The sequence below is a fragment of the Chenopodium album genome, chromosome 3, assembly GCF_948465745.1.
Source record: "Chenopodium album chromosome 3, dcCheAlbu1.1, whole genome shotgun sequence".
NCBI classification, from domain to species: Eukaryota; Viridiplantae; Streptophyta; class Magnoliopsida; order Caryophyllales; family Amaranthaceae; genus Chenopodium; species Chenopodium album.
In genome coordinates this window covers 6,307,277-6,334,450 of record NC_137836.1, presented here as the reverse complement: position 1 = coordinate 6,334,450, position 27,174 = coordinate 6,307,277, and the positions used below count along the sequence as shown (strand labels likewise).

The 27,174-nt window shown below is 40.2% G+C and overlaps 1 protein-coding gene across 2 annotated transcripts; it reads right to left on the bottom strand.

Moving 5' to 3' along the window:
* Window positions 1-6,308: 6,308 nt before the first annotated feature.
* LOC145611109 (uncharacterized) lies at window positions 6,309-10,327 on the bottom strand. Of its 2 annotated transcripts, none has more exons than XM_081666350.1 (11): window positions 10,043-10,327; window positions 9,753-9,847; window positions 9,387-9,444; window positions 8,509-8,700; window positions 7,789-7,865; window positions 7,453-7,535; window positions 7,286-7,337; window positions 7,118-7,186; window positions 6,892-6,978; window positions 6,685-6,749; window positions 6,309-6,533 (listed from the first exon to the last, which is right to left on the bottom strand). In XM_081666350.1, the coding sequence occupies exons 1-11, from the start codon at window positions 10,179-10,181 to the stop codon at window positions 6,422-6,424; spliced, it is 1,029 nt and encodes a 342-aa protein (XP_081522476.1). In that variant the 5' UTR covers window positions 10,182-10,327; the 3' UTR covers window positions 6,309-6,421. The 2 variants fall into 2 exon arrangements, with proteins under 2 accessions (XP_081522476.1, XP_081522484.1); XM_081666358.1 differs by having other exon boundaries at window positions 6,396-6,533; window positions 6,892-6,923.
* Between the last annotated feature and the right edge of the window lie 16,847 nt (window positions 10,328-27,174).

Here is a 27,174-nt window from a genome sequence, read left to right as displayed (position 1 = left end):
AATAGTGGCCCAAGTGAGCCGCCCGGCCAAAGAGGCTGGCGCCCGGAGGCGCGCCCGGCCAGGCGGGAGAAGCTAAGGTTGGCGCCCGGTGACGCGCCCGGCCGGGCGCGAGATTAGTATTGAGGAAGCAAAAAGGCGCGCCCGATCGGGTGGTGCCTCGCCCGATCGGGCGCGTGTATTTATTAGGAGACGATTAGCGTCGTTTTCGTTTGTTTTAACTTAGGATTTGTACGGAGTATAAATACTCCTCCTGTAGACACCCATTTGTGTCTCCCCAAAACCAAACCCAGTGATGAGTACCTTTCATGTCGAATCATAATCGAATGAAGCGAAAGTGTGGAAAGTCTAGTGTTGCGGATAGTTTAAATTTCTTTTCTCTTCTCTCTGTTTTTGACAACTTATTTTAAGAAAACAGCCAATCCAGTTTTGTTGGTCCATGATATGGGTCAATAGTAGTGTAGTTGGATGGGGCTTGCAAAGACCTTTCCAACGATATATTATAAGCCCAATTCCGATGAATAATGAGGAAGTTATGGCCAATTTACTAAACTAGGCCCGGTTTGAGCCTTATATGCGGCTCAATGATCTAGGGGAGGGCCTAATATGGTTTATCATTCCTAATGCAATTAGGAATGGTTTTAGTCTTCTAGAATCTTCTAGAAGGTTCTTTTCATTCCTAATTCAATTAGCATTGATAAATTGACTTTTGTTGACTTTTTAGAGTTTTAATTAAAATCAAAAAGCATTTTCGAGGAAAAGATACGATTTTATCCTCCAGTACGGAAAACTTATCTGATTTTCGAAAACGTGTTAAAAACAGGCCTGGCGCCTGACTCCAGGCATTGGCGCCTGGCGCCTGGCGCCAATTAGCTGGTACTGGCGCCAGCTCTGTTTTGCGTGCGCCAAGTGCTCTGTTTTGATATTTTATCTTTTTGGCTGATTTCTCTATAAATAACGTATTAAAAACTCCGTTTTCATTCACCAATTGTCACCAATTCTCACGAATATTCACCTACAATCAGTTTTCATTCATCATTAATTCTCTCTTTCTCTTTTCTAAATTAAACTTTGCTTTTCAAATACAAAATTCCGCATTCACAAGATCTAGAAACACCTAGCCATATTCGAAGTTGCCTTCGTCCTAGACGTGAAAGGTTTAATTTCTGAGGGTTTGGTCCCAAATCTCTCTTTCAATTATTTAATTAAATTGTTTGTTTATTATTTTCCTTGAAGTTTCTAACGTGTGTATTTTGTTATTAGAAAGAGGTACGAGACATCAAAGTAAGTGTTTTAATGGTTTTTATTGATGTTATGATGTAGAAATCATGTTTATATTGTTATTAAGATATTCCTAGTATCATGTCTAGGGTAATTTTAATATTAAATATGATTGTTATGATGCTTCTTATATTCTTCCTAATATTTATTCATGTTAGTATCATGTTAGGGCTAAAGATTTGATTTTTATTTCTTAGTGACATGCTAGGGTTTGTTATTAATCTTGTTAGTATCATGCCTAGGATCTTGCTATTGTTATTATGCTTTAATATTAACATGAACATGATTATGAATATTATTATTATTATTATTATTATTATTATTATTATTATTATTATTATTATTATTATTATTATTATTATTATTATTATTATTATTATTCATGATATTGATTATTTATTGTGTTGCTTGATATTTATATTTATTGTTTGATCACGCCTTTATGCATGCTTAAAGGGAATTTGTACTTGTAATCACGCTTAATAAGATAATTAATAATCTTGTTTAGGGTTAATGTGATTATAATTCAAGTGATCGCCAATAATAGTTTATTTGTGCATTAATATTCAACCAACATAGATTAAACAGGTTTAGGGTTAAACCTATTGATTGCATGTTAATTAAAAAGCGCACATGAATACGATCAGAATAAAGTAGAGGCCTATTATTAGGGCAGGTTCAATCTCTTTTAGGTTATATTTGTACCTTCATCCCCGTACCCTTATTTGGTTCTAGACCTTATGGAGTTGACGATCTCTTGGATCGTTAAGGGGTGTAACCTTCACCTCGTGAACGGTTTACAAGTTCCTAAAAAACTTGTTGGCGACTCTTTTGCTCTATCTTCTTTCCCTTTGGACGCCACTGTACTTTAGTGTATGATCACAGTGGGGTTCAAGCTAGGGTATTAACGCTTGAAATTTATTCCCTACACCTCCGTAATACGATTTTAGTCTCTCTCTCTCTCTCTCTCTCTCTCTCTCTTTCTTTACTCTCTTAATTGTTCTCTTAGATTTTCTTTCTCTTAAACCTTTGTTCTTAATCTACTCTTAATTCCAGATTTATTTTGGTAACGATTTCTCTTCTCTTAATCTTAGTTGTTTATTTTATTCCTTTAATCATGTCTTGCTTTATTGCTTTTATTAGTTTAGTTTCTATTATGTGTGAGTAGTTTTATTTCTAGGGTTCGTGGGGATCCATAAATAATATGAAAGGGTAATTTATTGTTGTTGATTGTCAATGCTAGATTAATTTCCTATTGATTGATTTAATGTAGATTTGCGCAGATCTTTTATGCATGAGTTTAACAATATTGATTCGAGATTCGACGGATGAGAATTAATGTTTAGGTCTAGTTTCAATAGGCAGGTTAATTTAGCAATGGCAGCAAGCACACCGTTCTACTTCAACAATAATTGCAACCTCCTGGCATTTCCATCGCAACAACCACCAACTTTTTAGTCACCACCAACCTCCAAATCGCATACACCATTCCCCTACTCCCAGGATCAAATTGCAGCGACAGGCGCAGTCACATCATCTACCAACACCGCCAGCCGTTAATTCGTCACCGTTGCCCCAAACTACAACCACCATCACGGCTTTCAAATCGTAGCGTTCCTCCTCAAACCACAACTCATGACCTTCCCCCCCCCCCCCTCTCTCTCCCCTCCGCTCAGACCCATTCTACCCCGAATACCTCCCTCCTTCTCTCTCCTCTAAGAACCTAGCCCTTTGTCATGGCTTAGGTGAGCTAGTAAGGTTAGGGTTTCCGTGAAGGAGGTGGTGGAGGTAGATGGTTGGTGGTTGATTTTTTAGAGTTTTTTTTCTTTAATAAATCTAACCATAGTTAATTTTAATTAACATTTTAGTGAAATATGAAGGTGTTTGGTTAGAGGGATAAAAGAGGGTCGATAGGATAAAAGATGAGGGATATAAGAAGTCTTTTGTTTGTTTAGAGGGATGGAGATTAGAAGGGGGATAATATTTCCCTCCAAATTAATAACTAAGGGGGGTGGTATAAGGGATGTTAAATTTAATGGGTAAAAGACATTTCTACCCTTAATGAAAGAGAAAGAAGAAAAGAGTTATGAAAGGATAGTAAGGGTAATTTTGAATTTTTATTAGTTATCTTAATTTAATCTCAACCCATACCAAACAATGGAATACACTATTTTTATCCTTGTCCAATCTATTAATTCCACCTTCTTATCCCACTTAATCCCATCCCTCCGACCAAACGCCCCATAAGTAAAGGTGGGCATCGTGACGTGCCGAGCTATTGCGGGCCGTGCCATGCCTGCTTTATGGCGGGTCATCCCGTTTCGTGCCACCTTTTGGCACACCCCAGCCTACGACACGACACGACCCACGTGCCTGGCGGGCTGGGTAGCAGGCCGCCCCGGTTTTTCCATATTTTAATTTTTAAAAAATCGATATATATATTTTTTAACAACTTTGAAAATGAGTATATTTGAATAATTTTATTAATTTATGCTTATGTTTTTGTATTATTATATTACTCCGTATTATTTAGCAAAAAGCAACAATGCATATAATTAAAAAATTTACGAGTGCGATAAGCTGATAACTTAAAAATTGATGAATAACTTATTTTATTATATGCCGGTACAATAAATCGATAATACAATAATTTATAATGATAATTAAAAATCGTACAATAATTGGTGAATAACTTAATTTTATAGCTTATTTTATTATACGAAATATGGGGTTCGATAATACAAAAATTGTACAATAACTTTGCAAGGGTCAGGCTGTGCCAGGCGGGCCACGTGTCGTGCTATGGGCCGTGCCATGGCCGAGTGATCGTTCCGTCTGCCGGGTTTGTGCCGTGCCCGTGTTTGTTTTTCAAAAATTTGTTCACGGCACGTCCTACAAGATGATTTCATTGGTTTTGTTGTTTGGTGGATCGGATATCATTGCTGCTATTAGGGTTGGTGATGCGGGAGCATCATTGAAAACTACGAGTTGCACGACTATATGATCCATTTTGTGTTTGGATAAATTCTCTATGTTATAACGTGACTTAGGTTAATAAAAGTAATGCTTGTATCTTGATTTTACAATTGATAGTTGAAGATAAAGAATGAGAACAATGATGAGAGGGAATTGAAAAAGCTTATCAATATATGATGCAACCACTTCATTCACCTATATCTCATTCGTTAAAAGGAATTTTTAGGTGATTCAAGTTGGAGATGAAAGTAGAGTTCAAGAGCTTTCCAACGATAGGTCACATGCCAAATTTGAGCAAGAAAGTGAAGATACGAAGAAGTTATGAACGTTTGAAGTTGAGTTGTCCAGGCAGTCGCGAGCAACAGGGAAGTTCGATCGAACCGAGGCGAGTCCGATCAAACCTCCAAGGCAGTTTCAAATTAGACTTCACAATTTTTGCAGGAGAAGTCGAACACCAAAATTTTAATTGAACCAAGGGCAAGGAAGTTCGACCAAACCTAACTCTTGGTTCGGCCGAACCTACCCAGCAGTCTGATTGAACCTACCCAGTGTTCGACTGGTCCTTTTCTCGTTTTCAGTCAGCTTTCTATAGGCTATTTAAGTTCATTTTTAAGAACGTTTTGCAATTAAATTTTTGATGAACTTTTTGCTTGATTTTGTAATCAATGAGACTTTTTCTCTCCACCCATAATCTATGTGATTATTTGCTTTATTTGTGATTGCTAACTTGTAATCTTTGTGGTTACACCTTAATCCTAGCTTTACTTTGTGTTAGCTTTGATTAAGAACTCCTATTCATATATTTTGGTGATTGTTGAGATAGGTTTATCTTGTTTTGTTGATTTGATATTGTTGTTACTTGAATATTCCCCTTTTTCTTGTTTTCCTTGGTTATTTCATATCAATTGGTGAATGCATAGTGGAAGCAAATTAAAGATGTATATATTGATTAATTAGAAGAAAGATAAAGGCAAGATAAGTAGAAAGAAATGAACACACAATATTTAACGTGGGAAAAATTATCAAAAAACCTACGAACGACGAGCATCAAAAATAAATTGAAAAAAAAGGATAGTACAAGAACCCTTGAAAGGTTGAGTGTTACAAGAAACTCTCAATATAGGAACTCCCAAAGGAGTAGTACAAAATAAAGATAGTGGATTAGGAAGATTGTGTGTAGGTAGAAACCCCGATCATGATAGATATCTTAGAGAGCAATATTTGTAGGTAAATTCTCACTAAGCATAGAGAGATACTCATAGAGTGTATGAGGGTATCATTGGAGGATATGTAGGTGGAAACATGCTCCAAATGATGCCCAACACCTTATATTTATAGGTGATGTAAGGAGTTGGAGGAAGTGTGTGGACTTTTCTACACACAAGCTCTTGAGCTTCTAGATTCCTCCACCATTCTCCATCAATTTCTCCATTATTTTAGAATTTTCTAGAAATTTTGAGAAATCTTAAGACATATAATGAGTTGGGCTATAGAATTTGGGTCACACTAACCCAATAAATGTCATATGATTTACAGAGTAAATATATTGCTCAACTAAGTCAACTTTTTTTATTTACTTTGAAATGAACTAAAATCAACTTAATGTATTCCTTAAAAGCTAACCCATTATAACTTAACATTGTTTCAATGCCAACTCATTATCTTTTGTACACAGCTTCAAAAGGCGAATAACAATACTCTCAAAGAGTGAGGGATAACTCAAGTGGTTAAAGCTTCCCTTTCGATTTGGGGACTAAAATTTAACCACTCAAAATTGAGTCCCGCTTCCGTATAAGCCCTAAGAGTGAACCGAGTGGAACACCAAAAAATAAAAATATTGATACTGGTGGATCAGCTTTTGCAATAAAACAACGTCAAGCCCAACTCAAGGTCCAGCAACAATTTACAGGCTATGAACAAAGTTCAGCTGAGTCAGCAAAGTTGTTATAAATAACCACTTATCCGAGTCAGCATTTAGTTTGTTAAAATAAGTTGAGCTAAGTTTGTTTTATAAAAAAAAAAAAAAAAAAAAAAAAAAAAAAAAAAAACTGTATAGTCACAACATATGTAGTATTATGTAATGAACATGGACAAGAAGTAATGTATACTCATTACTCAGTAGGGTACTACAGCATGGTTAAGGCCCTTTAGATTCATTTTCGACCTCTCATGCTCTAAATGAACCGTCTCTTGACACTAAGCTTTCTTCACCAAGAACTTCATATTGTACACTCGAATGCCCATCCATATCAGCTTCTATTGGTTCAGATTTGTTCTCACTACGAAAATTAGCAAAAAGTTAGCATCCATACTCAACAGAATAATGAAGACAATTTTTTAGATCACAGATGGGAAATAAACATGGACCGCAATTGCATTATAAAATTTAGACAACGGAAAAGAAGATGCTTGAGAGATATCAGTATGTACGTTTTGCAGTAGATGACTAGTCCCACAACCACGATTGCGAAAGATACATAATATAGCCAATTAACCTGTACATACAGAAAAAAGTTCTCTTATCACATCAACAGTTCAATTCAAGAATTACAGGTCTAATCCATCATAAAGTTGTAAAATTTAGAATTAATCATGCATGAACTTGTATATCAAGGATAATAAGGGTTAAATTAGTACCTCCTCGTGATAAAATAGTATGCGGATGACAACTGCCCACATATCAGATGTAAGTATAGATAGATTGAACAATGTAGCTCCACTTAGCTACACACGAAGGTACGCATACACATCAAAAACAGAATGAACAATTCTCCTCACCAAAAAGCAGTAATTAACTTGATCTTAGAAAGAATCAGAGTTGAACAGAATCAGTAATTATATAGGAAGGTTAAACGCGCCCTACCTTAAAAATTAAAGGAACAAGGCTGTAGAACAAACAAGTTCCTACTGCAAATCCAGCAAATACTAGTATCTGAAATAAATTAAAATCAGTCATTCTACCATTTCAGAGGAGCCATTTCAGAGAATGCCAGAACTGATCGAGTATCTTATGCTAAAATCTTATACTTACAATATCCGTAGACCACTCAATTGCTTCCAAATTGTGCCTTTCGAATAGTGTACTGATAAAAAGTTATGGATTGAAACAATTTCTAGAGAGATATTGCTATGCAACGTGCAGTGATGCTTGAATCTTGAAAACTTATAAACAGGTATATAGCAGCTATACAAGGATACATCTGACATATGCTCACCAGCATTCCAAAGACACCAAGCATTGAAATAACTTCAACAATGTCTTTCTGTTTGACACAGAACTCCTGTATACAGGTTTTTAAGTACGTTAGAGAAAAGAAGACGAGCAAACATTGTGCTAACAGTTGCAGAAATATGACTGAGATCAAATTGTCTTTAGGCCAGACTGAAACATTTTAAGTAATGTAGGTTCATTGTTTTATAGTTCGAGACACTTGATGTTAGAGTATGATGAATTTGTAGATGCAATAGCAAGATAGTGCAGAACAAAAGGAATGCAATTGAACCAGAACAGAAAGATAATTTTAAACAACTTACCTCACCAACATTACTCAATGCATAAAACAGAGTTGCAACTGTTACAAGAAAATCACCAAAAAGAGGTCTAGATCCACCTGAAAAAATCAATGAAGAATGTAAAGCTAAATCGGCTTTGTCCATTACTTCATTAACAGCTTTAATGGTGACTACTGCATAAAAAAAATTTAGAGAATCTGAAGCCAAGCCAATGAAGGGTTAATTTTCATCTATCTTGTATTCATGTGTCCAAAACTGCATCAACTTAGGCCTACTCGATACTGTCTTCAATGGTTCATATTAGAACAATATCAATTCAGACATACTATACATTGCTTTAGCCTTTTAGCAAAAAGTTACATTGTTTCAGTCTTTGGCATTTTAAAAAAGATTACATGCAGCAGACCGGCTTGTAGATACAACAGTAGACCATTGATTTGCCGTTATTGGTAGTTGCTATAACTACATACTATGATGAGCAAAACATTTAAATAGCTGGATGGTTAAGACATGTTCTCTGACATTGTATTTGCTTATCTTAGCTGAATGCATGAAAGAATATCTAATGTTCATAACCGATATTTGAGAATTACAATGTCAAAAGGAACTTGAGAGAACAAATTAAATTGCAAGCTGAGAGGCTTCTGAATCATATACTGCAGTTTTCTCAAAGGCAATAGGCAAAACTGCAAAAGTAAAAACCAACAAAAACATTTCATGATATAAAGAAACACTTATAACCTCCACCGCCAATCCCAGCATCAGAGAGGAGAGCGAAGCAAAGGCCAACTACACATGTTGCAGCTCCAATGTACTGCCATACAGTGTATCTTGTGCCTAGTAAAGCCCATGTCAAAATCATCACCCAAACTATAGTCCAGCAGTCAAATAGCGTCACACTTGTGATGGATGTATACTGGAATGCCTTAATACCTGCATAGAAGGATCTATATAATCAGAAAATTCATCAGCAATACAAATACAACATATATCAGTAAAAAACAACAGATGAAAATCCTAAAAAGTTTAAAGAAGAGGATTCATACAAATAAAAATTAAACTGTTAACAATGTACAAAATTATAGAGTATAATCAGTACATAATCAGATTTTCCTCGCTCATTTCATTTTCATAGTAATCTATGGGTAATTCAATAAACCAAGACTTAACATGCCCATAAAAAACAAAGAGATTGCTGAAAATCTCAAAATGAGATAGCAACATATTCGAGCAATCGAATCAGCAAGGTGCCAACTTATGCAACACATACAATTATACAAATCTGTGCTGTTAAGTCAACAGTAAAACTTGAGACATTCATCTTACATCAGAAAATGTAAGAGAATTCGAAAGTGTACAGGTGTAATCATAAAGTTTGGCATTCAATTGTAAGTTTGTAACCATTTCATCACTTCTCTTATCCTAGACAACAATACATGCCATGAACTTGAATCTTATATTCGACACAACAAGAACCCAAAACTCGAAATTGATCACTAGCCACAATATGAAAGTTTTTTGCAATACCAATAACAAGCAGTGAAGAACTTATCTGCCTATGTTAAGGAATACCGAAGTATGATACATAGTAGCACTATAAAGAAATGTACTTAACTTACAAAGAAAATTCCCTTGGACATCAACAAATGCTAAGAGGGCATAATAATACCAAGGCACCTGCATGTCCAAATTCCGACAAAAAAAAAAAAAAATCATCATCTATGCATAATTGGGCATATTAACACAAGTAGATATTTTCTATTTTTGGGTACATATAGAGTTAGGGCCTGTTCTGATTTACTGAATTGAGCTAAACTGAACTGAATTGTTTATGAGAGAAAGAAAATTAGGAACTAAGCTGAAATTAAGTTGAAGGGTACAGGTCCTTAGTATAAATAAAGGATCTAACAATGATAATAGACGGAATTTGATACAAAGTACTGTATAAAATAAGTCAATACAAAACTTTGTAAGACTGAGCATACCAGTAATTTCTCACGCCTAAAGAGCATGATACTTCCATAAATTGAAGTCAAACCTAAGTAAGTAAAGAATGACTGTGTCACTGGGGCATCAACACCTGTCATAAATAAACACAAAATTATACAAAATTGAAATTTTTAAAAAAAAAAAAATATATCCAATTGAATGAATCTTGATGTTTCATACGTAGTATATAATATCTGTTAGTATACCAGAAATGAGAAATTTAATTACATTAATAAAATGCTCGTTCTACCTTGTCCCCGAACCAAAAATAAAGAAGGTAACTTACCCCGAGTCGCTAAATAAGAAGCAGCAAAGCTGGTAGTTGCCAAAGTGAAGGAAATTAATTGACCCAAAAAAAGGGTGAAAAGTACACTACATAGTGATTCATGATTTTTCAACCAATTACAGCAACCTCTGACTTCCATTAAGAGATGGTTGCTTTCAAGTTCGAAACTCTAAAAATTGCGAGTATTTTGGGTATTGAATCTAATTTTAATAGCAACAAAATATCATTAGTTTAATTAGTTTAATAGATAATGCAAAACATTAGGTGTAAGCTTCTGTTCTTTGATTAGATATGGAGTATAATACAATAGTTTTCTTTGGTGGACATTATTTATGCCATATAATTGAATTAAGTTATTGCTCAACCAAGTCAACCTAATTTACAGTAATAAATCCTCTTACTTCCAATTTTTTTCTAATCAGTATTATGTGTAACATGGTGCACCTAGAAAACTAAGTGCACACTTCTATACATTTGAACATTTAGTTAAAAAAATTGAACATCGGACAAATAATGAACATTTAGTAAAAAAAAAATATGAACACGTCACAAAAACTAAACATAAACATGCAATTTTATGTTTATATTTTATAAAGAAATGTTCATTTTGTATTTGGTAGATGTTCAATTTATATTACAAAACTATTGAATTATTATGAGTCAGACAAACTTCTTTCAAAATTTGTCTGACTCGTAATAATTCAAAATTTGCAATTGTTCAAATTTTTTTACTAAATGTTCAAAATTTGTTATTATTCATATTAAATTTTTATTAAATGTTCAAAAGTATAAACGTGGGGCATTGCGATTGTCCAAATTTTTTTAACTAAATGTTCAAAATTTGCGATGTTCAACCTTTTTTACTAAGTGTTCAAAATTCGCGATTGTTCAGATTTTTTTTTACTAAATGTTAAAAAATGTAGGCATGATGCATTGCGATTCTTCAGAATTTTTAACTAAATGTTCGAAATTTGTGATGTTCATATGTTTTTACTACATGCTCAAAATTTGCAATTGTTTAGATTTTTTTACTAAATGTTCAAAAGTATAGGTGTGGTGTGTTGAGGGTAAAAATACCCCGTACACGTGGACCAGTCCCGTAGCGACACGTGGCCCTATTATAGGGTGACACGTGTCACTATGGGAAGATGCCACGCGTCCAGCTTAAAAGCGCCCAAGGGCTCAGGCCAATCCTGTAGCGACACGTGGCCCAGTTAGATGGTGACACGTGTCGTTACAGAAAGATGCCACGTGTTTAGGGCATATATGACCCCTGAAATCAGCACGCAAAAGAGGCCTAATTACATCAGGGCCCAAATCCCGAGAGATATCATTGAAAACCGCAAAAAGGCGCCCCCAAAGCAACACGTGGCATTAACTAATTGCGCAGCCAATCACGTCACGCAATTTTAGGGTACAAACCCTAGAAAGGGGCACGAGTTCCACCCCTATAAATACCCCAATCATTTATGATGGGAGGGGTGGATTAAGACATTACAAGAAATAGAGCATTAATAGCTCCAACTTCTCTCTACTTTCTCTCTCTAGCCTTTTCCGTTTCCGATCACTGACTTGATCGTCGGAGGCGAATATTCCGACAACCGGAATATTCGTTGTTTTGCAGGTCTAATCGTCTCGTTGCCAGGAGAGCGTGACCAGTATCCAAGGAAATCCAAAAAATACCCGAAACATTTGGCGCCGTCTGTGGGGATACTCGTACGTTATGGCAATAGACGGTCAAACACCTAATCCGGGCGAGGACGGACATGTAGAGGATATAATCCCTACAATCTGTACCAGCGATCCGCTGATTGCCACATTTCAAGAAGCTGATGACCCTCCTGTTACCGCAGCCTCTCTGAAGGCCGCACTTAACAAGCTCCGGAAGGAGTTTGAGAGCAATGAAGCCTCTACCTCTAGGCAGCCACCAAGGAGAGAGGGACAAAGGGCTCCAAAGAAAGCACAAAGCAAAGCGGCTCATGCAACGGACGCTGGAAACACTCCCTTTTGTAGGCCGACTGGAAGGTCCCCAAGGGTACCGCGGACAAATTTCTCTGATCTACTGGCGAAAACACAGTCGGCTGGGGGGGAGGAGTAGGCAGCCTCGAAGAGAGGAGCCTGAGCCGTCTAGACGATGGAAGGACGCAAGGGATTACCTTCGGCATAAGCAGCGGGAACGTGCCGCTTACTCGGACACGGCTTCAACCCCAACTATGCCAGATGATTTTTCAAATCATTCTCTCTCACAACATACCAACACGGCCATCTCAAGCCGAAGTCAAGTCGTCCGTACTCCAACTCCTGTTTCAGTCGTCCGCACTCCAACTCCTATTCCAGTTCAATCACTCCAATATCAACCTCCCCAGGGGTTCAATGGGATGATGCAGCCGAATCCTCAAGTTTTCGGACAATATGGGCCATGCGGACAGACGTACGGCCAGGCTCCCTACTTGGCTGGACCGTCCGTTCAGCCTCAGCCAATTGATTGGCAAATGCGCTTGCTGACTTTGGGAGATAAGCCACCTTCGTTTTCGCAAGATATTTTAACTGCCCCTCAGCCGCCGAAGGTGAAAAGTGTACTTGTGGGAGCTTATGATGGTACGGGCAAGCCAGAAGAGCACATCACCTCGTACAGAAACCTGATGTACTTGCAAAGTGTAGATAATGCTATCTGGTGCAAATGCTTTCCGACCACTTTGAAAGATGTGGCACAGGATTGGTTCAATAGCCTCCCGGCCGGATGCATCAATTTTTTTACTACTCTCAGTTTGCTGTTTGTGGGAAATTTTTCATACAACATACCACCTCGAAAGACTAGCCTTAATTTGGCAACAATCGTTCAAGGGAAGAATGAGGGCCTACGGTCGTACGTCCAGCGATTTAACCAAGAAAAAGCCCAAATTCATAATCTGCCGGATGAAATGGCTTACTCTGAATTTCTCCGGGGATTAAGGCACAATGGTTTTAAATTTGACCTGGTAAGGAAAAAGATTCGGACATACGCAGGTGTTTTGCGAGAAGCCGAAGCCTATATTGAAGCGGCGGACTTTTGTTCGCTCACAAAATCAGAAGCGCCGGCCAAGGGGGCTGAGAAGAAACTTTCTCATCAAGACTCGGCCGGCCAAAAGAAAGAAGGAAAAAGGAGAAAAGAATTCTGGGTGGCCAATAGCCAGCCGCAGAAGTCCAAGAAGGTCAAGACGTACGAGCCCCAGTATGAGTTCAACAAGGATTGTTATCCTATCTTGATGGAAATCAAGGATAAGTTTGAGTTTGAAAAACCACAGCCGTTGAGAGGCCCGGCTCAATACAGGAACAAGAACAAGTACTGTCATTACCACAAGGACGTGGGACATGATACGAACGATTGTATCAATTTGAAGAGACTGCTGGACAAGCTAGCAGAGAAGGGAATGCTGAATTCTTATGTGATGAAGTCCAAATTTACTTACACACGGACAAACAACACGTCCGAGAAAAAACAGAAAAATGATAAGAACAAAGATAAGGAAGATGATGGGAATAGCACTGATTCAGGCTTTGTGGCCGTGATATCAGGAGGATTCGCCTCAGGCGGCCCAACTATGAAAGGGATCAAGCAGGTCGCCTGGAACTTGGGAAAGGTGATGCAAGCAGATACAGTAAAGGCCGACCGGGGGGAGGTTAAAGCCCTAAACAATGATCCCATGGTGTTCATTATGAAGATAGCCAATCTGAAGGTCGGACGAATCATGATTGATACGGGTAGCTCGGCTGACATTATCAGTCTGGCCACCTTGAAGAATCTAAGTTTCCCAGAGGATGCCCTCCAGGATATCACTCACCCGTTGGTAGGATTTGGGGGTAATGTTATCCACCCGGTTGGCCGGATAGATTAACCCGTACGCTTTAGGCAAAAAGGGGAAGGAAGAGATATGGTTGACCGCTTCCTAGTTGTGAAATAGCTGACTGGATATAATGTCATACTCGGTCGTCCTACAATGAACGCTGCAAAAGCAGTCATTGTACCTCACCTAATGCTGCTAAAGTTCGAGAGGACGGACAGGAAAATTGGGACAATCCAAGGGAGCCAGAAGATGGCTAAGGAATGTAACCAGTTGGCCGTTAAGCCTATAGCACGCGGACCAAAAGCGTCCGAGCCAAAAGAAGAAGGAACCTCACTCCCAGCATACCAGGTCAGCCAGAAGCGTAAGGCGGCCAAGTTAGAGCAGGCATAGCAGCTAATGACTGTCGGTCGGCCAGAGGAGTTACAGCCCCAGCCGCCTGGCAGTCACCAAGATATAGTGCTTGACCCCGATCAGCCAGGTCGGACGGTTAGTGTGGGCACTATATCTTTGCTTATGCTTGGGGATGAGTTAGTTCAACTGCTGAGAGAATTCAAGGATGTATTTGCATTTGATGTTAGTGAAATGCCAAGAATAAGCTAGCCCTGACCTGGGCGTGCATAGGTTGGCTGTAAACCCAGCCGTTAAGCCTGTCCGCCAGAAGAAAAGGAATCATGGAGAGGAGAGGAATCAGGCGGCCGCAGCTGAAGTAAAAAAGCTGCTGGACGCCGATTTCCTTCGGCAATGTTATTACCCAGATTGGGTAGCCAATGTAGTTCTCGTGAAGAAGCCGAATGAAACTTGGAGAATGTGTGTGGATTACACCGATCTGAACAAGGCATGCCCTAAGGATAGCTTTTCCTTGCCCAAAATCGACCGCCTGGTTGATTCAACGGCCGGGCATGCCCTGATGAGTTTCATGGACGCATACTCTGGATTCCATCAAATTCCATTATGGGAAGAAGACCAAGAGAAAACAACGTTCGTAATTGAGCAGGGGTTGTACTGTTACAAAGTTATGCCATTCGGCCTTAAGAATGCCCCAACTACTTTTCAACGACTTGTTAATACAGTATTCAGAGATCAGCTCGGCCTGAATATGGAGGCGTACATCGATGACATGATTGTTAAGTCAAAAGAGCCGGGCGACCATCTGAAGGATCTGCGAGAAACTTTTACCGAACTCAGGCGGCATAAGATGATGTTAAATCCAAAGAAATGTGTCTTTGGTGTCGAGTCCGGTAAATTTCTCGGATTTTTGATCGATCAACGAGGAATTGAGGCCAACCCTGAAAAGATTCAAGCTGTCTTGGACATGAAGTCACCAAGGATGATTAAGGAAGTACAAAGATTGACCGGCTGTTTAGCTGCACTTGGTAATTTTCTGTCAAGATCAGGGGATAAGTGCCGTTATTTCTTTCAAACCATCAAGAAGAAAGCCATGTTTGAGTGGACAGAAGAGGCCGAGGAAGCATTCGTACAGCTAAAAAGCCACCTTCATACATTGCCTCAACTCGTCAGTCCACTCAAGAATGAGAAGCTATTTATCTATCTCGCCATCTCTGAACACTCTCTAAGTGTCGTCCTGCTTGCTAAGCAGGATGGCCACCAGATCCCAGTCTATTTTATCAGCCATGTACTTCACAATGCCGAGCTGAGGTACCCCCCTATTGAAAAATTTGGCTTGGCATTGTACATGGCATCGAAAAAGTTGTGGCCGTACTTCTTGGCACACACAATTGTGGTCTACACAGACCAACCTCTAAAGAAGTCATTTACAACTTTAGAGGCAAGTGGTCGTATGCTCAAGTGGGCCTTGGAAATGAGAGGCTTTGACGTTGCGTTTGAGCCAAGAAAAGAAATCAAGGGACAAGCCTTTGTTGATTTTTTAGCTGAGATGACTCGGCCTGATCTTCAGTCGGCCGGAGACCAGGTCTGGAAGGTGTTCGTGGACGGTAGTGCAACATCCACCGGGTGTGGTGCAGGTGTCATATGTCAGTCTCCTGAGGGAGATAAGTTTGAGTATGCTCTGAGATTTCAGTTTCAAGCCTCCAATAATGAGGCCGAGTATGAAGCCCTCCTGGCCTGCCTTAGAATGTGTAAGGCGGCAGGAGCAACAAAAGTTGATGTAAGCTCGGACTCCCTACTTGTGGTCGGCCAGGTGAGCGGAGACTTCGAGGCGAGGGAGCTTGCTATGATGAAATACCTGAAAATTGTCAAGGAGGAGGCTAAGGGCCTAGATCATTTTACTCTACAACAAGTTCCTCGTTCGTCTAACCATCAGGTGGACGCCCTCTCTAAATTAGCATCCTCAGCATCATGTGATACCCCTAGGTCAGTATTTTGGGAAGTAAAAGAAAGAAGGAGTATCGATGCCGAGCCGGTATATATCATTGACAAAAGCTCCACTTGGATGGACGGGATCATTTCTTATCTAAAGGATGGATTACTCCCGGCCGATCCTAAAGAGAGCTGGCTGATTAAAAAGAGAGCGGCCTAGTTCGAAATGAAGCAGGGGGAGTTGTTTAAAAAGGCATTTGTGAAGCCATACCTGAAGTGTATTACTCCTGAGAAAGGGCATGATGTCCTGGACGATCTTCACCAGGGGCAGTGCGGCTCTCATATCGGAGGACGAGCCTTGGCTGAAAAGGCTGCCCATCTGGGCTACTACTGGCCGAGCTTAAGGTCGGACGCCATGAAAATGGTGAAAAAATGTGACAAATGCCAGAGATTTGCAACCTTGATCCACCGCCCCGCCAATAGTCTGTCAGCAATCAGTAGTCCGCTCCCCTTTGCCAAAAGGGGGATGGATATTTTAGGACCGTACACGCCAACATCTGGCCAAAGGCGTTATGTGTTTGTGGAAGTAGACTACTTCACAAAGTGGGTGGAGGCCGAGGCTGTAAGGGGCATCAAGTGGACGGATGTTTCAGCCTTCATATGGAAGAGTATCATTACACACTTTGGCGTTCCTCAGTCTATGGTGTTCGACAATGGACCCCAGTTTGAAACGCCTCAACTCAAGGAATGGCTGGAAGACCAGGGCATAGCTCATTGCTTTGCTTCGGTCGGCCGACCACAAGCCAACGGCCAAGTAGAAGCATACAACAAGTTGATCTCCAATGGTATCAAGCGCAAGCTTGAAAAGGCAGGCGGCTTATGGGCTGATGAGTTGGTCAATGTATTATGGTCCATACGAACCACGCCCAAGAGCTCCACAGGAGAAACTCCATTCTTTTTGGTGTATGGCGTCGAGGTTGTCCTCCCGATTGAGATGTATGAGCCCACTCTTAGGGTAATGCTGTATGATGAAGCGGCTAATTGGGAAGCCATGAAGACCGCCCTAGACTTCTTTCCTGAAGCTAGGGGCAACGCGGCACTTAGGCACGAAATTTATCGCTTAAGGATGACAAGGGCATACAATCGCCGAGTGTCAATGCGGCCGCTGAAATTGGGTGATCTGGTCCTAAGGAAGATGGAGGTTTTGGGACGAGCAAATGAAGATGGAAAGTTGACCCCAAACTGGGAAGGGTCGTATCGAATCAGGGAAGAAGTCCGAGATGGGACTTACCGTCTCGAAGCCATGAACGGCCGACCAATTCCGCGTACATGGAACACTGACAATTTGAAGAAATATTATGTTTAAGTTTAGTACTTAGCCAAAAGCTGTATATACAGCTAGGTCTGTTGACCGAGCAATGTAAGTCGTACGGCCACAACAATGTAATTTTGACAAATTAATGAAAATTCAAACATTGTTATATTATTTTCCATTCTATTTATGCCTATTTGCACGGTCATAGTCTACACAGAAACGCCGCGTGAAATTTGTAATTAGGTTGCTTGCAACACAGCAACCCGATCGTAAAATAAAATAAAATAAAATAAAATAAAAACGAGTGACTTGACCTTAAGTCACATGTATACGTCCGTCCCTCATTGAGACGGACGGAAAAGGTAAGGTACCCTATAAAACCCCTCTAATGGGGCAAGGGCATACCTAAGTATTCCAGCCCAGCCAAACTTAGAAATTTTAAGTTGAGATCATACTTGAAATTTTTTGAGCGCGTCCGAATGATATTTTCAACGGACAAACTCACATAAAGTCAATCGAACGGCCAAATAATGTGTTGATTCGGCGTATCACCTAGTCCAAGGGCAATCATTACTATGATTTGATTAACTTACTAATAGTCATACCCCACAAGGTATAAATTCTACCAAGTCAATAAAACCACTTAAAATATGGACTAGGAGAACGCCGAATAAAGGGGCATATCCCCCCCCCCCATTGTACGAAGATACAGAAACATGTTAAATGTAAAATTTGCAAAGTATGAAGCAAAATAAAAATCTTGAATTAATAAAAAGACCGCTCAAAAGGCGGCAGAATGTCTTACAGAAAACCGCTCAAAAAGGCGGCAAATAAAAATAATAATAACAATAGAAATTGACCAAAAAGGCAGAAGGAGCTGAAATCAGGGGGCAGCTGGGGTTGGAGCTGGATCCTGGACTTGGACGGGATCTTGAGAAGCGGCAAGGGACGCGTCCTCAGCTGACGCCTCCTTGCTCTCCACTTCACCGTCATTGTCGGCCGCCACTTCTTCATTTTCCTCATCTTCTAAGGTTGTTGGTGTGACGTCCAGCTCAGGAGAAGGCTGTCTAGCCTTCTTAGCTTCTTCCCTGAGGCAGACGAAGTTGAGGCGTTTAGTGAAGCGCTCTTGAAAAAAGGCCGCCTCCGCCTCGTCCACCATGAGCTCGAACGCCTCAAAGAAGTTGCTCTTCAGCCTGTCCTCAACGTTTTGTTCAATGCGGACGACCTCGTCTGCGCTAGGGGCCCGAGGTGTCTTCGGCTGCAGAGTTAAGTCCTCAACGGACTTCTTCAAAGTTTCCACCTCAGCCTTAAGTGCGTCCGCCTCGTCCAGCCGTCCAGGGCCTCCTTCAAATGTTTTTAGGCTAAGGCCACCTCATTTTTGAGCTTTTCTGAGGCCTCAAACCCTTCTTTCCAGCGCTGGCCATCCAAGAGGGCCTGATCCCTCTCCTGCCTCATAGTGTCCCTGGATAAGGTCTCTTGTTCGAGGGCCTTACCCAGTTTCACCATATCTTCTGCCTGCCGCGTTGCCTTGTCGGACAGCGCATTGATCTGGGTCTCAAAATATCGGCACTGGACGGCCGTTTCCCTAGTAACAGCATCCTGGGCCTTCTGGACCTTCTCCCAGGCGCGCTTTAGCTTATCGTTTTCTTTGTCCTTCCATTCAAGGAAGGCGGTCAGTCGCAAGAAAAGCTGCGCATAAGAAAAAACGAGTTAGTGGATCAGAGAACAAAGAAATTGGCTAAGTATGAGGTTTGAAAAAAGTTACATCAGCGCTGCAATTGATCATTGGGCCGAGGAAGCCCTCATGTATTCCCCGCAGCTTATCTCGCTGCTCAGTAGGGACGGCCCGGGCCATGGCTTCCCGCATGGCCTTCCTGTCCGCCCCAGTAAGGGACTGGCCAGGTAGCTTCATCTGTAGCTCCTCCGTAGTATCTACACGCGGACGCAAAGAGTTTAATTTAAGCTTAGTCGAAAAAAATAAAAATAAAAATAAATAAATAAATAAATGCAAGAGAACTTGAACTGACCGTCGGAGAAGCTTGGGGGGTTGAAGGTGAATGACGGAGGCGGCGCAAGCTCGTCCTCTTCTTCACCCGTCCGGCCAGGCTGGTCGTCGGCCGACTGAAAGGCTTTAAGCCAATCAGATTCGTTGACTCTTTGTACGGGCGGAGTCACTTCTGGCCCGATCGGTTTTTCCGGGGTCAACTTACCCCTATTGTCCGATTTTTTGGACTTATCATGAACCGGCGTGGCGGCCGGATCCATGGACTTGGAGGCCCCGCTATCACTCAGCCGGGGTTGTTCTCCTTTGGACTGCTTGGAGACAGTCCGCGACGTGGTCTTGGCCGCAGTGGTGGAAGTGGTCTTAGAGGCGACCGTCTTCCTTTGCTTGGACGTCCTCCCGTCCTTGTCAGTCTTGGATGCAGGGGACGACTGCTTCCGCTTGGACCTAGGGGTCGGAGTTGACAGCTGAAGAGGCAAAAGTTAGCGAAAAGTGAGCAAGATAATACAATTGATTGGCCGTGTCTAGCTAGGAAGAATATCTCTTCCGTAATACAAACACGGACGCAGGGATACGTCCGTGGGAACCTAGAAAGGAAGACCTTCCAAGCATCCCAGCACGGACGAAAAGAAGAAAAGGAGGTGAAAAATATACTTACCTCTTTAGATTGCTCGTACAGCTTCCGACGAGCCTTGTAGCGGGCCAAGTCAATCTCCGACATATTCACTTCCCCTTTCTACTCTGAGTCCAGCATCTTGTACGCCTCAGCTGTAAAAGAAAAAGAAGAAGTGTTAGAAAATCCTTCAATTTTAAATAACCTATGTATGTGCAAAAATATATGTCCATGCGTCCACCTTGGGGCAAGTTCTGGTACAAGCCATAGGCGGACATGAACGTGGGATCCCGAAGCCAGCTGGATAAAGGGACCTAGTTACTTGGAACGCGCTCAGTTTTGTCGTTCCTCTTCACCCTCTTGACTTTGAAGTATTCAAGCTGGTGCTCTTGGCTGGGGTGTACGGGTGGCTTATTAGGCTTGAGGTCCCCGCGTCCAAGTTGAATTGGTTCAGCATTAAACCGATTTATCCGCAAGTTAAATTCAACGTCCTTGGTCTTGATGCGGTAGAATCGGTGCTTCCAGTCACTCCATTTGGAGACGCGGTCAACCACCATCATATAGTCCCTATTGGAACTCAGAATGAGCTAGCCGTCCGTGTCAGCGTCCAGCTTGGTTAGTGAGTGCATCTCACAGAAGACTGCAAAGTCCGGCTTGAAGCCTTTGCAGATGCACGTCACCAAATACCCAAAAATGTTTAACCAGCTGTTCGGCATCAGCTGGAAGAGAGCAATGTCGTATTCGTCCAGGATGGTGCGGACGAAGGGGTGGAGAGGGAAGCGCAGTCCGACATCTAAGGTCGCCCTGTAAACACTAAAGGACCTTTGGCGCGGCCTCTCCTCCTCCCAAGCAGCCACAACGCGTGATTTCCTTGGAGGCTGAATCTCAAATCCCTCCTCAAGGTGGAGGAATGCCTTGTATGTTTCAAACTTGTAATTTAGGTAGCCCAAGGCCGTGCTATCCACCGTACAGGCGAACGGATCTTTGAAGTTGTCAATGTTGGCAACGTCCTCCTCGGCCGCCTCCTCGCCCTCGGCGGCCGCCGCTTCGCCTTTGGCCGCTTTCTCGACCTCTTCCTCCTCTTGTTGAGGAGCACTCCCAAACTCAGAAGACAACACTCTGTCTAGATCGGCTGCCTCTGCTGAGCTGCGGCTCCTAGAGCTACGGCCGCCCCAGGAAGAAGTAGTGTCTTCATGAATTAGGGGCCTTTTGCCTTTGTCTTTGGCATCAGCCGCCTGACTCCCTGTAGGAGGAGCTCTACGAGGAGGCAGGTCGGACGGTTCATTAATTAAGACCCCAGTCCTTGGCCTGTCCGACCTGCCATATCGGAGAAAGAGTTTAGAAGGAGTGGGGACGGACGGATCAGCGTCCGCCCGAGAAGAGGAAGGAGGTCCTTCACAAAGTAGCAACTCGGCCCCATCCATGACCGAGTTGGCATATTGGGGGAACATTAATCCCGGAGTTCTCCCGGACGTTCCCCCCGCAGCAGAAGTGCCCTGAGTCCTTTAGCGCTCCTCAAAAGAAGAAGTTACTTCCACGGCCAAGCAGTGAGTGCCCGTGGAAGCGGTCGTAGGAGTATAAGAAGGGGTTTCTAAGTTAGTGTTGTTAGGGTCATAAGGAGGCCTAGGGTTCACCAGACTACCGTCTGGATTTCTGGCCGCATGACGATCGTACGTCTGCATCGTTCTCGCCATGTTCGACTGTAGGGACAGAGAAGAATGGGTGGAAGTGAGTTGGTACGCACTAGAAATGGACCCACTCCATGAAGGAGACAACTCATCTCCGTCCACTCTAGACTCCTCAGTCCCAAGCGAACGGCCGGCCTCATGAGGAGAAACGGACGAAGCCGAGTGTTGAGCCAGATTTTAAAAAGAAGAGTAAAGAAATTAAAATGCAAGAAAAGAAAAAGAAAACAGGCGGCCTACCTCTGTACGTGTAGAAAACTTGAAAAGTCTTGAAGGTTGACCGGAAAACTCAAAGAATGTGCCCGGAAAACTCAAAGGCACGGCGGAGCTCTTGAAGATTAAAAAAAAAAGGCACTTTCTCTCTCTAAAAAGCTCTGACTTCTCTCTAGAAAATGAAAATTCCAAAGTGTGAAAATGAAGTCAAACCCTTTGTATATATAGACAAAATTTATCGGGGTAAAATGGTAAATTCATCTTTCCCGCCTAAAAAAGTTGAACGGTTATAATTTGAAAATTTAACCTAGAATTTGAAGGGGTGAAAGACAAAGCCGTTAGAATAGGCGGAAAAGAAGACGACCTAATTAACGGCACGTCCAAAAATAAGCGGATAAGAAGACGGAGCTAAAGCTCCCCCCACAATGGATAGGCGGCCGATCTTCCAAAAAACGAGACGGTCTACTATGTCCGCACCTTCCGCAAAGATAGGCGTTCGCTTGAAACTTTAAGGCGGACAAAAGCCGCCTGTCAAAACCCCAACGCACTCGTACGCACCAAGGCTATTTAGGGTCAGAGGAGGCGGCCTGCATGCGTACGAGCCGCCCCCTCTGAGGGGCAAATGTTGAGGGTAAAAATACCCCATACACGTGGACTAGTCCCGTAGCGACACGTGGCCCTGTTATAGGGTGACACATGTCACTATGGGAAGATGTCACGCGTCCAACTTAAAAGCGCCCAAGGGCTCAGGCCAATCATGTAGCGACACGTGGCCCAGTTAGATGGTGACACGTGTCGTTACAAGAAGATGCCACGTATTTAGGGCATATATGACCCCTGAAATCAGCACGCAAAAGAGGCCGAATTACATCAGGGCCCAAATCCCGAGAGATATCATTGAAAGCCGCAAAACGGCGCCCCCAAAGCAACACGTGACATTCACTAATTGCGCAGCCAATCACGTCACGCAATTTTAGGGTACAAACCCTAGAAAGGGGCACGAGTTCTACCCCTATAAATACCCCAATCATTTATGATGGGAGGGGTGGATTAAGACATTACAAGAAATAGAGCATTAATAGCTCCAACTTCTCTCTACTTTCTCTCTCTAGCCTTTTCCGTTTCCGATCACTGACTTGATCGTGAATATTCGTTGTTTTGCAGGTCTAACCGTCTCGTTGCCAGGAGAGCGTGACCAGTATCCAAGGAAATCCAAAAAATACCCGAAACATGGTGCATCTAATTCTAGGTGCACCATGGTGCATCTTAAAATTTGCAAATTATAAGATGCACCATGGTGCACCTTAAATTGTGTGCTCAACCACTAGTTTGACACCACGTGTTTAATAGTTTGGAGGGAGCCCCCATTCATCTTGATGATAAACAAAATTTGTTTATCTAATGGCATTTTCGTAAATATATATATAAACAATCATCCCAATCAGCATGACAACATTTTTGTAAATAAGTAAACATCTTTTATTGATATGCGGGTCTCATAAATATTGACTTATTTACGAAAATGTTATGCTGATTGGGATTTTTTTTTGTTGATTTATTTACAAAAATGTCATTAGATAAACAAAATTTGTTTATCATCAAGATAAACTTGTATTTTCTCAATAGTTTGCCAGTTGTAACTTTCTTCTTTCAAATCTCAATGTTCTTCCCCTTTCTATTTAACGCCTTCTTTCCTTTTTCTATTATTTGCTTATTTCTCAATTTCTTCTCTTTAATTCTCTTCTTCTTAAACTTTTTTGACTTTTGAATCTTCGTACATAATTTCTCTCTCCTCTGTTTTTCTCTCTTCGTGTGTCCATTATTGTTGATTCCTCGATCTGTTTTGATTAAATTTGATCAATACTACTGTTTATTATTATTTCCATGGATTTAATTTCTAAACCTAAAGTTCTCAACAATGCAGGTTTGATTTCTTATTTTAATTGCTAATTTTCGCTAATTAGGTTTTTGTTGTTAATGCTATTTGTTGATTTTACATTTGCTATGGATTCTATTGATGTTTTTGAGCAATTGTTGATTCGAACTCATCATATAATTATTAGGTTTAATTATTTGTAAATTCATATAATTCAATTGATTAATTGATGAACTAGTTAAACAATTGATTAATTTTAATTAAGTTGCTGAAATTTGAGATTAGATTTTGATTTCTCATTATAATTTTATTAATTTGTGATGAATATGATTACTTGTTGAATAAACTATTGATGCATTCTGTTTGAGTTAATATGATTCTGAACGTGGCGTAATTGTAAGGTTTAATTAGTTGTAATTTCATATAATTCAATTGATTAATTGATGAATTAATCAAACGATTATCAATTTTGAATAAGTTGTTGGAATTTGTGTTGAGATTTTGATATCTTATTCTATTTTATTGATTTGTGATGAATTTGATCACTTGTTGATTAAACAATTCATGAATTTTGTTTAATATGATTCTGAACATTCGGTTCATATGATTTCTAAACTTGATTTTGATATTTGATTATAATTGCTTTTTTTCCTGTATTTTAACTTTGTTGTTTTATTTTTGAGCTCTAGTAATGGTTATTATGAACTGTGTTTTTTATTACAGTTAGAACGTATGAAGTTGTTTATAAGGAAAGTCTGAAGGCTGAGCAGCATTCTAAGCAGCGTTTTCAAGTGTAGAAGTTTTTGAAGGGTGTTCAGTGGTTTGTGGTTGGGGTTCAGAAGTTTTTGTAGAAGCTCAGAGGTTTTTGTAGGGTGTTTAGTGGTTTGTGGTTGGGGTTCAAAAGTTTTTGTAGGGGGTTTAGAGGTTTTTGTATGATGTTTAGTGGTTTAAGGTTGGGTTCAGTATTTTTTGTAGGGTGTTCAATTCATCAGTGGTTTGTAGTTGGGGTTCAGAAGTTTTTGTAGGGTGTTTAGTGGTTTGTGGTTGGGGTTCAGAGGTTTTCGTAGGGTGTTCGGTGATTCGTGGTTGGTGTTCAAAGGTTTTTGTAGGGTGTTCAGAGATTTTTGTCGTAGGGGGTTCAATGGTTCGTGGTTAGAGTTCAAAATTTTTTAGGGTGTTCAGTGGTTTGTGGTTGGGTTCAGAAGTTTTTGTAGGGGGTTCAGAGGTTTTTGTAGGGTTTTGGTTGGGGTTCTGAGGATTTTGAAGGAGGTTAAAATGTTTTGAAGGGTGTTCAGCGGTTTGTAATTAGGGTTCAGAAGTTTTTATAGGGAGTTCAGAAGTTTTTGAAGGTGGTTAAAATATTTTTGAAGGGTGTTCAGTGGTTTATAATTGGGGTTTTTATAGGGGGTTTAGAGGTTTTTGAGGCTGGATTAGTGTTTTTTGGTGGCTTATCAGAAAATTCTAGGGGCTTATCAAAAGTTTAGTGGGGGGGGGGGTTTGTGGTTCTTTTGGTGTCTAATAGGAAGTTTCTGGGGGGATGTGCAGAAGTTTATATTAAACAACAAAAGAAGGAAATACACACATTCAAATAAATTATTACTTCATACCAAAATACTTTGATAAAATTTATACACAAATTGTGACTTCATACAACACATACATATGGACATAAAAGACAACGCACATGAACATCAAATAGAAATATATTAACAAAAATATGAAGGTAATGGATATGGAACGATTAACATATATAAGATTTGCTAATTTTATTGCACAATTAACAAAAATTGGTAAAAAAAAAAAAAAAAATATAATAATAATAATAATAAAAACCCAGCAAATCTCCATTTTTTTTAACAAATTACAAGAAACTTTATATTAAAGTGGATAGAGAAAGTAGAGTTTTCCCCATTGTTGAAAATTTTAGAACTTCTAGTAATTTAGAGGTAAAAAAAAAAGGGAGCTGAGAATCAAAATTGTCAAAAAAAAAAAAAAGGAGAGAGAAAAATAAAAATAGTTGTTGAAAGTTTTAATTTAGGTTTTCAAAGATTTTAGAGGTAGAAAAAAAAGAGAATATCAAAATTCAATGGTGAAAACAAAAAAAATGGTTCCATAGTGCATGTAATACTAATTGCTGTAATTTTTTATTTTTATTTTTTTTATGTTCCCGTTAGGGTTGGGCAGTTACGTCGGGCCGGATCGGACTAAGATTTGAGCCAAAAATGCTAGCCCAAAATCGGACAAGGCAAGCGAGTACTACTTTAATACTTTTCCACTCCCATGTATTTTTTGGGTGATACGAAGTTGTTTTTTTTCAACGCGATTTTTATACAGTTGGCCCATACGTAATGTTGTATAGTTGCTTGTAAAAACTGGAGTAACTCTTATTACACTGACAGAAACACCTTATTATACTTATTAATTATCCCTTAAATAATAAAATAACCCCTACGATACTAACAAAGTAACTCTTATATTACTAAGTAGCATATAACCGTAATAAAGTAACTTATTTAACACTAACTGAGTAACTCCATGTTGGTTACGTTGGCCACACTGCGTAGCTAACCACATATAAAAGTTAGTGTTTTCGTTTAGTTTTTTTCCGCAATACTTAATGCTGATTTTTTATATATGTGTATCTCATATGAAGAAGAATTCTCTTTTTTGTCTGCGTTATTGCGCCAAAATTATTTCAAATCAGCAAAAATGAGGGAAAGAGAAAAAGGACTTATCTAAACCTATTAAAACATATTAGAATTTATTTTAGTTCTAATTTGAACTTGAGTATCCTGTATCATCTCTTAGAACTTATTTTTTATGAACTTATATTGTCTAAACTTAATTGAACTTATTTTTCCTTAAATAAAAATAAGTGAAAATGAGGTGAATGACCACCAAACTATGTTCTATATTCATACGTCTTACCACCAAACTATGTCATACTTTATTTTATTTTTCTAAACAAAACAATACTCCGTAATATGTAGTGAGTGACAATTTGAATAACAAATTTGGTAGCGAGAAAATATATAGAGTCATAAATTAAATGTAAACCAATGATTAATCTCATATGTAATGACCCATCACCCATGGCTAGGGCTGTTCATCGGTCCAAGACCGGACCGAAGACCGAAAATAGAATTTCAAAAACCGAAGACCGGACCGATTAAGCTGGGTCCGAATACAAATTTTTCGCTAGACTCTAGTGTATGCAGCTTCCCCTACACCCCCCCCCCCTTCTATATTACGTCACTTCATCATCTTGTGACATCTTTTGCTGGTTTTTTTTCCTCTTTCTTTACTTTCTAATCAAGCAAGTATATA